A 13,174-nucleotide genomic window follows, 5' to 3' on the forward strand; every position below is an offset into this window, starting at 1 on the left:
TTTCTCACTGTGTGTGTAGCCATTACATTTCAGGGCTGGCGGTACAAACTTGTTTATTAGTTGATACAATCAGTAAATTAACAGTATTCTAACGAACTAAAGAAGCCAGTGCGAGCTTTGGGAGAGACTTGAGGAACACAAGTTCCGTCCGTCCTTCTGTCCATCCACCCACCCATCCATCCATCCATCCATCCATCCATCCATCCGTCCATCCATCCATTTGTCCATCCATCCATCTGTACCTTCTCTCTGAAACTCTCGTAAGTGATGATAATTTGTTTCAAATTTGCTTCTCCGTGTTTACCACACTCTAGACGCATCGAACATTAGCACCAAAACAAAGCGGCTAAGCCTGAGTAGTTTAGTTCATTCTCTCCGTGTTGTCTGTGAGTCCTCTAGGAAAAGTAACAAATAACTATTTGCTAGTTCGTGCAGATGGAATGATTTAAGAAAGGCAAGCAGGCTGAGAAGCATACAGGAGCCACTGAATGTAAACAAGGATGACAGGCAGCGGGAGTTCAGGGCTCCAATTCCCTCTAATCCGGCGGCGGCTTCCACTTTGTTAACTTTACCAACCTGGCTATTTTGGAAAATGAAGTCTGAGTTGCAGGGGCCTCATTTCCAAGAGACCCTAACAATCCGGGCTTAAACTATTAGTGTGAAAAACTCCGAGGTCCGTGCAGCTGCCAGTCAGTATTGAACCTGGAGGGTCTGCATCAAACAGAGCAATATAAAAGGCAAAATAAAGCAACGCCATTTTCTGAGACCAGTGAGCCCCAGCACTTGCTCGGGGGGGGGGGGGGGGGGCGGTGCTGCCTGGGTTCACTTCAGAGGGGCGTTGCTGTCTGCCTAGGAGAATCTGGGTGATTTAATCACTATCAAATCATCTTTGCATCTGAAAAGTGACCAAATTTCCCAGAGCCAGTTGAGGACGGGACGACAAAATGCAAACTCAAGTATCGTGAAGGCCTCCAAGCCTGTTAGCTAGAATTATTCAGGCACCAGACAGTGCTTAAGGAAGTTCCTGTTCCCAACGAGCTATCTTCCTTCCTTCACAAAGGATCTGGACACTTCCTAGATGAAGGTGGTCCCTTGGCTGGGCTGTATCAACACCTCCACAGGAAATGTGCGCAGCTTTTCAACAATCCCAGGCCAGCCCCGAATCCCGGAGCCACACCCAAACGCGCCTGCCTAGGGCAGACACCATCTTGCTCCTTTATCTTGACAAATCGCAGTCACCACGCAACTTCTCCAAAGTTTAATTTTGTACTCGAACTTGGGACTCTTCTCAGGTGACGTCTACCATTTAGGACTTAGTCTTTTCACTTCCTTGGAACGAACCACAGTTTAGAATTCGAAAGGTTTTCCCTTCCCCATTCCTTTCTGAGGTTGCTTACATTCGTCCCTACTTGGCGAAGAATAATAAAGTGGGGGAGCCTGACCCCACCCTACCCCGCCCCCAACTTTCTTCCCAGTAAGATTTTCTTGGCCACTCCCGACAGGCGCCACTGTCCCAGCGATGAACAGGACCTCTTAAGAGTTGATCCTTCCCTCCCACCTTCGTTTTTTAAGAACGCAATTTGGGGGTTGAGCAGGACTCGTCCTCCTTGCGCCCTCCGCCGTGGGTCGGCGCCGCGGCGATCTGCGGCTTGCCCCGGCAAGTTGCGCTCGGGGGCGTCTCGAGACCAGCTTTACTTCTCTTCGCTCCCGCGCCGCGGCCGTTCGAAGGGGCGGGGACCCGGGCGAGGTGTCGTCATATTACGTCATATTACCAGGGAAGTCCCCATAAAACCCGAGAGCCGGCTTGGGGAGCCCGATCTGAGAAGATTCCAGGGTTGCTGCTGCTTTACCGAAGCTCCGTGCGCCTGGCTCGAGGCACTCGCGGACCATCTCGCGCAGCCCAAGCTCTGGGGGAGCCCCAGAGTCCAGATTGGGGATCTAAGTCCCCTGTACGCAGCGGAGATCGCCGCGGCGTTTCTGAGATGCCCGGGAGAAAGGCGCGTCGGAACGCGCCATTGAACCCAACGCGGGCAGGTATCTAGCAGTTCGGCCCGCGGACACCCAGGCAGGATGGGGTTGAGGTCATACTCGGGACCGTTCAGCCCTTCGGGGCTCGGGCTGGAATGCACGCGCCTGTATGTTCGGGCCAAATCGGCTCCCCGGCTCGTGCCTTCGACTGGTCTAGAAAGTTCTTCAGGGGCTTCTACCGAGACTGCGGGCCTCTGGGAGAGTCCAGCCCAGCGTCTCATTGAGATGCCGGTGCATTTTAGGCCGGCATTCCCTGTTTCTTGGCTCTTTGCTTGCTCTACCAGGTACCAGGAGGAGAGAAAAATACATGTGCATGCGGTGGCCTGGAAGATGGTTTTAGCGGCAGGTGTGGGTAGGAGAGGCCTCCGGGCCTAGCACTTCCCTGACAGGCCCTCTTCCTCCCCACACCATCTTTAAGAGCCCCACCCCCACCCCATTTTATCTCTGTCCCCACTCCACCTCCAGCACCAGGAAACGTAGTGATCAAACGTCGAACTCTTCCCAGAGCTCACACCCTGAACCCATGGAGGCGTGGGATTGAGACTCTGGTATTGAGAAAATTTAACTGTCCGGTTGGGAGATCTAGGAGAATAGAATTTGGTCCTGGAGTCTTTCACCCACCAACTCTGATATAATCACATGCAACTCTCTGTAACTGTTGAGGGTCGCCCCCCCCCCTTATAAGTCTTAATCAAAATTGGCAGCACCTGCTAAGGAATCGTAAGACTTGTCCGGAAATAACTTTGGGGGGCATACTCGGTTATTGTTTTATAAGGCCAGCTGGCAATGCCGAAGTGCTACATTGCCAGTATGAGGGTGGTGGTGTCTAAGTGTTCAGACCATGCTTCTGGAAGGTCCAACATGAGCATGGCATTGTCTAGACAGATTTAAAGAGCAGCAGAGTGTCTCGATGTCAAGTAGTGAGTGTGTAGTTTCGATAAAAATACGTTGCCGGGTGTACCTGTCTCTAACTCCAGCTCTCAGGACCTTGGAGAATTAGCCCGGACTGTATAGTTTAAGGCCGGTCTCTGTCACATAGTGAGACGGCTCAAAAAAATCAGTTCTCCCAAATCGAGATAGTTAGGACTGGGGTGGAGCGCAAGGGTAGAGCAATTGTCCTGAAAGTTTGTGACCCTGGAATCTTAGAGCTGCTTTTTGCCTCTTCCCCCTTTTGAGAAAGTGCTAATTGCTCCTAGATATCAGGACTTCTCAATTTGTGTGCTACATTTAATATGCTGCACCTTAAAGAGTGTTTTGTGAATATTTCTGAAAATATTTCACTCTAGAACTCATTAAAACATGGCACATTGCGTTAATTCCATCTACTAGGATGTCTAATTTCTAAAAAGTAAGACATGAATTTTTTAACTTTTCTGCTTTTCTATTGATGTGATGAATTTGTACGAAGTAGACTTGTAGGAAAGCACTGTCTTGGTTTTGAATCATTTTAAGAACTGTGGACTATTAGAGTAAATTTTGTGAGTTTTTTTTTTTAATGAGAAAATAAGTTTTTAAAGGAGGACATAATTGGGCAATGTCATTGGAAAAGCAAATCTACTTTTAAACGATATATTTTCAGAAATTGACTTTTGTTCCCTGGTCAATCTTGAGTGATAAATGGGAGACCTCATTGGGTTGGTTAAAGTGATTTGTCTCTATTCATAACTTTTATTGAGTCACCAGGGTTGGTGTGTGGGTGCACCCAAGTAGCATCCAAGGACGTGCTAATTTATTTACCAGTCACCGGTAGGATTGCTTTCATTGTTAATTTTCAGGTGTTTGTTTTTCAGAGTTACCGCCTGAATTCGCAGCTCAGCTCAGGAAGATTGGAGATAAAGTGTACTGCACGTGGAGTGCACCGGACATAACTGCGGTTCTGGCGCAGATGCCTGGCAAGAAGTCGCGAAAGAGCACGATGAGAAGAAGCCCAAGCCCAACCCGGGTGCCAGCAGGTAAGGGTCTGGGCGCTGCAGGGCTGCGGAGGAGGCCCGGCTTAGTCCGTTGGAGCTCGTGCCCTCCTGGCGCGTGCCTTAGGAACACTGTAAGAAAGTTCTAGAAGCTGCAGCTTGCATGTTAGCCAGGCTTCTTTTCTCTGTGAGTTGCCCATCTCCACGGTGGTGGGGGTGGGGCTGGCGGCTACCCTAGAGAATCACTGGCAGCCAGGGGGTCGCTGTTCAAGACTGGGCACGATACTGGGAGCTCAGCTCAGGGGATTTGTCTCTGTGAATTCCCCCACTCCGAGGACTAACTAGCAGTTCTCCCGCTTCGGGCCGTTTTTTTAGGACAGACACCCCGCTGGGTTACCTGAATTCTGGAACCCAGGAGGCCTTCCTCCGTAGTTAGCATTTTAACTGTCCCTTGGAAAAGTCGGGGGAAGGGATGGGGTATAACTGGAGAGAAGGAATTCTGTTTTGCATCCTGCACTTTTTTTTGTGACTCTCATCAAAGATCCGCAGCCAGTTGCTTTAGGAGTTGGAAATCTGGAGGTCAGACTTGCCGTTTTATCAGACATTTGCAGCAGCCTCTTTTGGTCTTTCATTTCTTAGCCACGTGGGCATGCTGAGAATCTGCTACAGAGCTAGTGGGACCGCGGCTTAGTTGGCCCTAGGTCAGCTCTCTGAGGTGCTTGCTTGAATGGGAGAATCCTGTCTACCTTTTGGGATGTCTAGGAGTTTTACTCATGTCAGCGACGGTGTTAACAGTGTTTGTTTGTTTTAATGTGGGGGGAGAGGGAGTTTGGTTTTGTTTGTTTTTTGTTTTTTATTTTTGGCAGGGTCTCATTAAGTACTAGCTGTCCTTGTTTATGTGGTTGAAGGTGACCTTGAGTTTCTGGTCCTCCTGTCTCTACCCCTGGATTACAGTTTATGTGCCACCAAATTCCCCTTTTAGGCAAGCGCTGTCAACTACTCACATTTCAGCCATCATCATTCTTTTGCTTTTTGAGACAGGGTGTTTTCGAATAGCCTTGGCTGTCCTGGAACCGGTTCTGTAGGCTGGCCTTGAACTCAGAGATCTCCCTGCCTCTGCCTCCTAAGAGCTGGGATCAGAGGAATGCACATAATTTTTCTTACTAACACCCAGCTATAATTACTAAAGTTCAAAGAAAAAAATGGAAATAATTATCAATATGCAAATCAAAACGTTCTCCTTTACTCTTCCTAAAGACTGAATGGATTGATAACAGTCTGGGCTTGTATCAATAAACTGGCCTACCTTCAAATGTAAATTGGAAAGTTATTTGAGAAAGCCAGGCTGCAGTTTGAGTGCACACTAGGAAGCAGAGGCAGGATTAGGAGTTCAAGGCCGTCAAGTTTGTTAAGCCAGGAGACTTCAAATCAACAAAATGAGTTCGTTTAAAAGTGTAACTCCAACTTTACAATGAGATTTTATGATTCTTATGGGGAAAGAAAAAGTGTTTCTGAAGAATATGTTTATTTGCCTGCTGTGAGGGAGGCTTGGAGCTGGGAGATGCTGTCATTGGAAGAGCGAGTCTACTTGACAATATCACAAGAGATCGGAATTTGACTTTTGTTCCCTACCCAACCATAAAAGAGAAAGGGATGACATCATGGGAGACGGCTAAGGGTTGACTAATGGCACAGCTGGTAAATTTTTCATACATGCAATTTCTATATTTGGAAGAGAACTGACCTCATCCAGGGTGCTTTTGAAAAAAACAAAGCAAATGCCTATATCCTTACCTGACCCGTGGAAAGCCAGGTGCACTGAAGTCAGAGAAGCGTCTGGGAAGTGCCTTTCACTTGGGCTGTGTGCTAACTCTTACTGGTCTACAGTTGGGGCTGTTGTCCAACTTAATGGTTTCGTCTAACTCTTTCAGACCTGAAGGACGAGTGTGATCAACTGCGGAGAATTGGAGACAAAGTGAATTTACGGCAGAAACTTCTGAATTTTATTTCCAAGCTCTTCAATTTAATAACCTGAGTCCTTCATAAACTTTTGCAAGAAGGGACCTCCCAGGAAGGAAGTTCCCCCAGTTGGCGCAAATGTCTGGTATTGAATGGACTGTGATGAGAGGGAAACACTGGCTTGCTTTTGGTTCCCTGAGCAGGGAGGGGTGATGAAGGAGACGGAAATGAGTTTCTTGGGAAAGTTTTCGGTAATCATTCTTTGAGATGTGATAACGTGAAACCATGCTTATTTTTATTTTTAAAAACAAGAAGAGAGGAGTTGTGGAGGTAGGGAAGTAACTAGTAATAATCTGTCTTTTCAGGGTTGTTCTGGTGTTTTTGCCAAAGGTTGTCAAGAATAATAGGAGGGGGCATGATGAGTGGTTACATTGTATGTGGACAGACATACAGGATTGCTTTTTGACAACTCCAGGACAATGTACTGTTTAGCTCCATCCTCATAATCTTCTAAGAGGAAACATTTCATTTTTTTATAACACTGAATATTATAGTGAAAATTGATTTTATAGGTCACTACAAGTTTAACTGTATTGTGTCTGTTTAGATGACTTTTAAGTGTTACTGTAACCGTTAACTGGAGAGTATGGGGAGACTAAGTAACTGGGGAAATTAGAACTATAGCAAAGTCCATAGGTACCAGTCTTGCAGCTTGAATAGTATGTGATAAAGTGAGAGTTTGGATTTTATATAACCTGAGACAATGGAGAAACAAACTTTTAGAAGTTGATGTAATTAAAACTTAGTAATTCATAGGAAGTTTTTAAAATTTTATAACCTGCCACAGATATTTCTTAGAAGTTTTTTTTTTTTTTTTTCCCTTGTTTCTGTTTTTGGAGACAGGGTTTCTCTGAGTAGCCCTGGCTATCCTGGAACTCCCCCTGTGGACCAGGCTGGCCTCGGAAATCCACCAGGGCCTTGCGCTTCCTAGGCAAGCGCTCTACCACTGAGCTAAATCCCCAACCCCGAAATCCACCTTTCTTTACCTCCCAGGTGCTGGGATTAAAGGCAGGCACCAGCATCCCTGGGTGCAGAGTTTCATTTTAAATTTGGCCTATAAATGGGAAACTCAGTAGCAAATCAGTCCTGGTCAGCAGAGGCAAGAGACTTGAGTAGACTTTCCCAAAATGCAGGTGACCAGCAGATACATGATTCAGAGACGTGGAAATGAAAACCATCACCAGATGATTGTCTGGGTTTGCCTGTTACTGGAAGGGAAAGATAGCAAGCAGAGTAAGGACTTTTTGTATATTTTTGCTAGTAGCGTAAGGTAGGACCTTTATTTTGTTAAAAAACAGCATTGAGGCTACTTTAATTGCTAATAAATGAACCACCTTAAACCCAGCTGTCCCACCACTGAGAAAGCACGCAAAGGTGCTAATCCGTCTGCTGATTATACTTCTGTATTCTTTTTTATCTGTATCACACAAGACAAGGAAACAACCAATCAAGGGCTGAAAGGATTTTTAAACGTGGAAACAGAAACAGAAATGAGTCTTAAAAGGCAGGAAATGATATTTGTCAAAACATGGATGTTACATATCCCAGATGCTTCACTTGTCACTTAAAATTTTGACAGAAGTCAAAGTGAACTGATAAGATGATTAGGGAGGAGGAGTGGGATGTGAGAAAAGGGCCAATCAATTTTAGACTGAAAACTGGAAGGGTGTTCTGTTATTTTACCCTAGAGGTGACTACAGTTGATGTATACTTGACAATAACTGAAAAGGTATTGCCTGTTCTGGCCACAAGGACTTGATGCCTACCAGAAGTTGATGGGGTATGCTAATAACTGGGGGAATCTTTCCCCACAGTATCCATGTGTTGAAACTAAGCCCATAAGCACGTTTAATTTGTCAGTTGACTAAAACCAAAAATTGTCCAAAACATTGAGAAAGTCCCTCACGATTGAGTTTTATCAGGAATGATATTTATTTTACCTATTTATAATTTAAATATTTTGTTTACTTTCTGCATGTGTATCAGTTTTATTTTTGTTTTGAGACAAGGGTCTCGTGACCATGGGAAGGGTGTCTGTCATGTGGTTAGTCACTTTGGATGAAGTTACCTCAGTAGTTAGTGGGCCTCAGCATTAAGGTTGTTTACTCTGAAGTTTTTTTTTTTGTTGTTGTTGTTTTTTTACCTGAAGGTAGACATCTTGCCCAATGGGTATTTATGGTCTGTGACTGTATTTATATGTATGCTTCTGAAAACTGATACTGTAGCCTCAACTATTAAATAAAGGTTGATACTGAAGCAACTGTTGAAAAATGCCACCGGTCTTCCTGTGTGTTTATGTAAATTAGGAAGTTTATTAATCTATTTTAACACACTTATATCACCAGACGTCCAGTGTGTGTGTGTGTTTGGGAAGATGTATATCAGTCAATGGCTACTTTTTTTAAAAATATTATGTGTGTGAGTGTTCGCATGCTATGGTGTTTGTGCTGAGGCCAGAATGCAACTTTTTTTAAGATTTATTTATTTATTATATATAAGTACACTGTAGCTCTCTTCAGACACATTAGAAGAATGCCTTGGATCTCATTACAGATGGTTGTGAGCCACCATGTGGTTGCTGGGGTTTGAATTCAGGACCTCTGGAAGAGCAGTCAGTGCTCTTAACCACTGAGCCATCTCTCCAGCTTTTAAATATACATTTACCTATTCGTATGTGTGTGATCCTTCATGTGCAGAGGTCAAAGGATAAGGAGTATATAGGAATGCCCTCTCTCTCCACTTTGTGGATCCCAGGGATGGAGCTCAGTGTCTTGACTGGAGATGCTGTTATCTGCTGAGCCAGATTGTTGATCCACAGAGGATACGTTTCAGTCACTCTTTCCATCAAGGGGTGTGTGACTAGCACTTACGCACTGAGCCAGCTCCTTCTTTAGAGACAGACTCTCAGTGAACTAGCTGGCTAAGGAGCCTCGGGCACCCACCTCAAGCCCCGAACTACAGGGTCATGCTGGTGTGCTCAGCCCTTACACAGGTGCGAAGGACATGAACTTCAGTCCACCTGTTTGCGAAGTGTGCAGTTCGCCAACCGAGCCATCTTCCCAGGTCTAGGTCTTGAGAACTCTGCACCTCACTAGAACACTCTTGAGAGCCAAGTGTAGTAGAAGAAAACAAAACACAAAACCATACCCCAAAAGGAAAATAAACATCAATCTGTCATCAAAAGCACACACAGACTGGAGTCCAGTCATATGTTGCACATGAATCCCATGCTGGAGTGCTTGACAAACACTGTGTCACTCTATTAGAGAACATTGATTTTTTTTTTTTTCCCTCTTGCAGCATCTATATGTGACAGTTCAGTTGTTAACCTTTACCCTACTGGCTAGGTTTAAGAGGACAAGAGAAGGCACAAGTCTCAGAGACCCACTCATTTGCACACCCAGGAGTCCCATAAAAATACTAACCTTAAACTGGAAGCCATACTGTATGCGCAGAGGATCTGGTGTGGGTGCCGTGCACACCGCTTCAGCCCCTGGGTTTCTATGAGCTTTAAAGAGCCTTGTTTCCTTGGTGCCCTACACACACACACACACACACACACACACACACACACACACACACAGCTTTTACAATCTTTTCTGCCTCTTCTGTGGGGTAGGTGGGGATGGCTGGGGGTGTTTGTCTGACTCTGAAAGGAGAGATTTGATGGAAACATCTCTTTAGGTCTGAGTGTTCCAAAGTCTCTCTCTGTATAATGTCTGGCTGTCAATTCCATATTTATTCCCATTTGCTGTAGGAAGGAGCCTCTCTGATGATGGCTAAGCAAGGTACCCATCTATGAGTAGCAGAATGTCATTAGGAGTCACGTTATCGCTAGATTTTTTCTTTCTTTTTTTGGATCACTATTGTTTGGTTCTACCCTAGGTCCCTGTGCTTTCTAACCTCAGGTTCTCGGCCACCCAAGGAGTGTCTGATATGGACTCCATCTTGCGGAGTGGTCCCTAAATCACATCTATTATTGGTTACTTCCAGAACCTTTGGGCCACCACTGCCCTAGCAAATCTTGCAGGCAGGACGCCATTGTAGATAAAGGGTTCATGGCCAATGTGATGTTTATGTTTCTCTTTTGAGAACAGGGAACAACCCTTTGAACTAAGCACTGGACAGGCAGAGGCAGGCTAATCTCTTGAGTTCGAGGCTAATCTAGTCTAGGCAGGGAGTTCAAGGGCTGCCTAGAGAGATCCTGTCTCTAAAAACAAACGAACAACAAAAATGATAAGAATAGAGCCCTCCGAGTGATTTCAAGATCCCCGGAGCATAACGGCCTAAGGAGAGAAGTGTTGCCCTCGCTCGTCCCTGCCCCTTGCCTTCCCACGCAGCTGAGCGGCTGTGTGGTTCCGGTTGTGCTGACCTCATGCCTGCAGAGCTGGTACTCCACTGATTGCTTCATCCTAAGCCAGTCATGTGCAGAAGTGGGCATAACCGTGGTGGCCTTCCTCTTTGAATGTGAGAACTAGGAAACAGACTCTCAGACTAGAAGCCTTATCTTTAACTTAACCTTTACCCTCAAAGGGTAGAGAGTGTAAATCGTTTCCCTTAAATGGAACGGGGGGGGGGGGGGGGGGGGCTGCTGGAGGAGGCCCTGAGGCAGCAGCCCCCTGAAGGTTGGGACTGTTTTGCCCATGGAGCTCCTCATAGTAGTTGGTATATAGAGCACTGCAAGAGAAGCTCCGGGCTTCAGAGCTTTTTGGGGCAAGAATTGTTTGTCAAAAGGAACGAGCCAAGGCTTTGGTTCAGAGCTCACAAACTTGATGTGCGTGGATTTTTGTTTGTGTGTGTATGTGTGTAAGTGTGGAGGTCAGACGAGGTCTCACCATCTGGCCTTTTCCGTTTGGGATCAGGTCTCTCACTGAGCCTGGAGCCAGTGAATCCTAGCTACCCTCCTGTTTGCCTTCCTCATTTGGCCTTTTTCCTTAGATGCTGGCTTCCCCACTCAGGTCCTCAAGCTTATGCAGCAAGCACTCTCCCTGGGAGCCATCATCTCTCCCTTGGTTTCTTTGATAGTTTTGAGACAGAGTCTTACTATGTTGCCAAATTTGACTAGAACTTCAGATCTTCTTGCCTCAGCTTTCTCAGTGTTGGGGTTGCAAGAACAAGACATACGCCATGCCCTTTGAAGTCTACTTTCTTTCTTTTTTTGTTGGACTTTTTTTTATTTACATTTCAAATGTTATCTTCTTTCCCAGTTTCCCATCCATAAACCCTCTATCCCCTCCCCCCTCCCCCTTCTTCTGTGAGGGTGTTTCCCCACCCAACACCCCCCTTCCCACTTCCCCACCATGACATTCCCCTACACTGAGTGGGGGTCCAGCTTTGGCAGGACCAAGGGCTTCTCCTATTGGTGCCCAACAAAGCCATCCTCTGCTACATACACAGCTGGAGCCATGGGTCTGTCCATGTGTTCTCTTTGGATGGTGGTTTAGTCCCTGGGAGCTCTGGTTGGTTGGTATTATTGTTTGTATGGGGTTGCAAACCCTGAAATTTACTTTCTAATGTGTCAAACACTCCTGAAAAGCCAGATATGGTGGCTCATGCCTATTATCTAGCATCTAGGAGGCTAAGGTGTGTCTGAAGGGGCTCTTGCCAGTCAGAGCATGATTAACATGGTGCTAGTAAGCCTTCCCCTTCCCACTCCCCTTTCCCTTGTGAACCATACATTACATTCCTAAAGCTAGCTACTAAGGTCTTCCCTTATTTGGACACTTTCTAATACCAGACTCATTGCTAAGACTGATCACCAAGGTCTAGCTATTAAAGTGTGAAAGTCTAACAATCAAAAGCCCCCTTTTAGCTGCTCTAATTAACATGGCCAATCAAAATTAATCAGCACAGGGTTCCCCTCTTACCCTTTATAAACTGCCATTTGCCTGTGGGTCACATCTGTCTCCTCTGTATCCAGAGGCAGTCCTTTGTCCCCTGCCTGGACAAACATCGCTGCTCCCCGATTTGTTCCTGCTTCCTTCTGTCTCTCAGCCTCTGTCTCCTGTATTTGTCTCTACTCTCTGTCCTTCGTCCCTCTGGGGAAAATCAATCTTTGCGCTAAGGACTTGGTCTTGGTGTGTCTTGTGCTAACTCGGGACCTTTCAATGTCTAGGTTAAGTAAGGCTAGCCTAGACCACGCAGGTAAGACTCTGGTCAAGAAAGAATGAAAAGTCTTAAGGTGTCTACGTAATTGGATTTGCCGAATGAAACACAAAGAGCATTTTTAGCTGTTTTCATGTTTGTTGTTTAACTTTCTTGTGTGTGTGTGTGTGTGCGCGTGCGCGCGGAGGGATCATACATGCTGCCTGGGGCATGCCTGGTGTGCCTGTGGAGGTCAGAGGACACCTTGCCGAGTTACTTGCTCTCCTCCTAGCATGAGGATCCTTGAGTTGTTCTCGGTGGGTCTCAGACTGAGCAGCCATCTCCTTCACCAGCTGAGCGGTCCCACTGCTTCTCTCTGGTTGGTTGCTGCTTCGAGGCAAGACCTCACGGGGCAACACTTGCTGCTGTTGCTTGCTTAGAGAAGGCTAGCTCCAACTTGCACTGATACTCCTGACCTTGCTTCCCAGAGTGCTGGGATTACAGGTTGGGGTCTCTGGCTTTTTTTGGTTTGGGTTTTTTGTTTCTTTGTTTGTTTTGTTGTTGTTGGTTTTTGTTTTGTTTTGTTTTTTTAAGACAGGGTTTCTCTCTGTAGCTCTGGCTGTCCTAGAACTCTGTAGTCCAGGCTAGCTTCCAACGCAGAGATTTCAGTTTTTGCCTCTGCCTCCCAGTGGGAGAATTAAAGGCATGAGGCAACACACCCAGCTCTTGGTGCCCTGTCCTAGATGACATTTTCTTTTGTTTTCTTGAGATAGAGTATTTTGTAGCCCAAACTGATCTCCAAACTTGTTACATATGTAGCCAAGGCTGGATTCTGTAGCCAAGACTGGTCTTGTTCTCCGGTTTCTCCTGACTTTGACTCTCAGATGCTAGGCTTACAGATGTGTGCTGCCAAAACGGGTTGTATTCATATTTAAAAAGCTACAGCTCTGAATATTTGAAAACATCTATCTTCTAGTTATCTACCCCACCGATCATTCATCTGTCCTACCTGTCATCGATTCACCTACCATTTACTACCTGTCTTCTATCCATATCATTGGGTAAATTGTTTTTCGGATGAAAATCTTAGTTTGTTGTGGTATGGGTTTGAGACAGCCCTCCCACACCCCCTCCTG

General features: G+C 46.0%; 1 protein-coding gene across 1 annotated transcript; it reads left to right on the forward strand.

Annotated features, from left to right (window-relative positions):
* The first annotated feature begins 1,815 nt into the window (after positions 1-1,815).
* Positions 1,816-8,230, forward strand: Pmaip1 (phorbol-12-myristate-13-acetate-induced protein 1). Its single transcript, NM_001008385.2, has 3 exons — positions 1,816-2,034; positions 3,819-3,980; positions 5,867-8,230. Exons 1-3 carry the CDS (start codon positions 1,983-1,985, stop codon positions 5,968-5,970), a joined length of 318 nt encoding a protein of 105 aa, NP_001008386.1. The 5' UTR covers positions 1,816-1,982; the 3' UTR covers positions 5,971-8,230.
* The last annotated feature ends 4,944 nt before the right edge of the window (positions 8,231-13,174 follow it).

This window comes from Rattus norvegicus, chromosome 18 (assembly GCF_036323735.1).
Source record: "Rattus norvegicus strain BN/NHsdMcwi chromosome 18, GRCr8, whole genome shotgun sequence".
In the NCBI taxonomy this organism is placed as follows: Eukaryota; Metazoa; Chordata; class Mammalia; order Rodentia; family Muridae; genus Rattus; species Rattus norvegicus.

Coding starts and splice junctions, on each gene's coding strand:
- Pmaip1 (NM_001008385.2), top strand. CDS start 1,983: ATGCCCGGGAGAAAGGCGCGTCGGAACGCGCCATTGAACCCAACGCGG. Junction 2,035..3,818: donor ATTGAACCCAACGCGGGCAG/GTATCTAGCAGT, acceptor TTTGTTTTTCAG/AGTTACCGCCTGAATTCGCA. Junction 3,981..5,866: donor CCCAACCCGGGTGCCAGCAG/GTAAGGGTCTGG, acceptor TAACTCTTTCAG/ACCTGAAGGACGAGTGTGAT.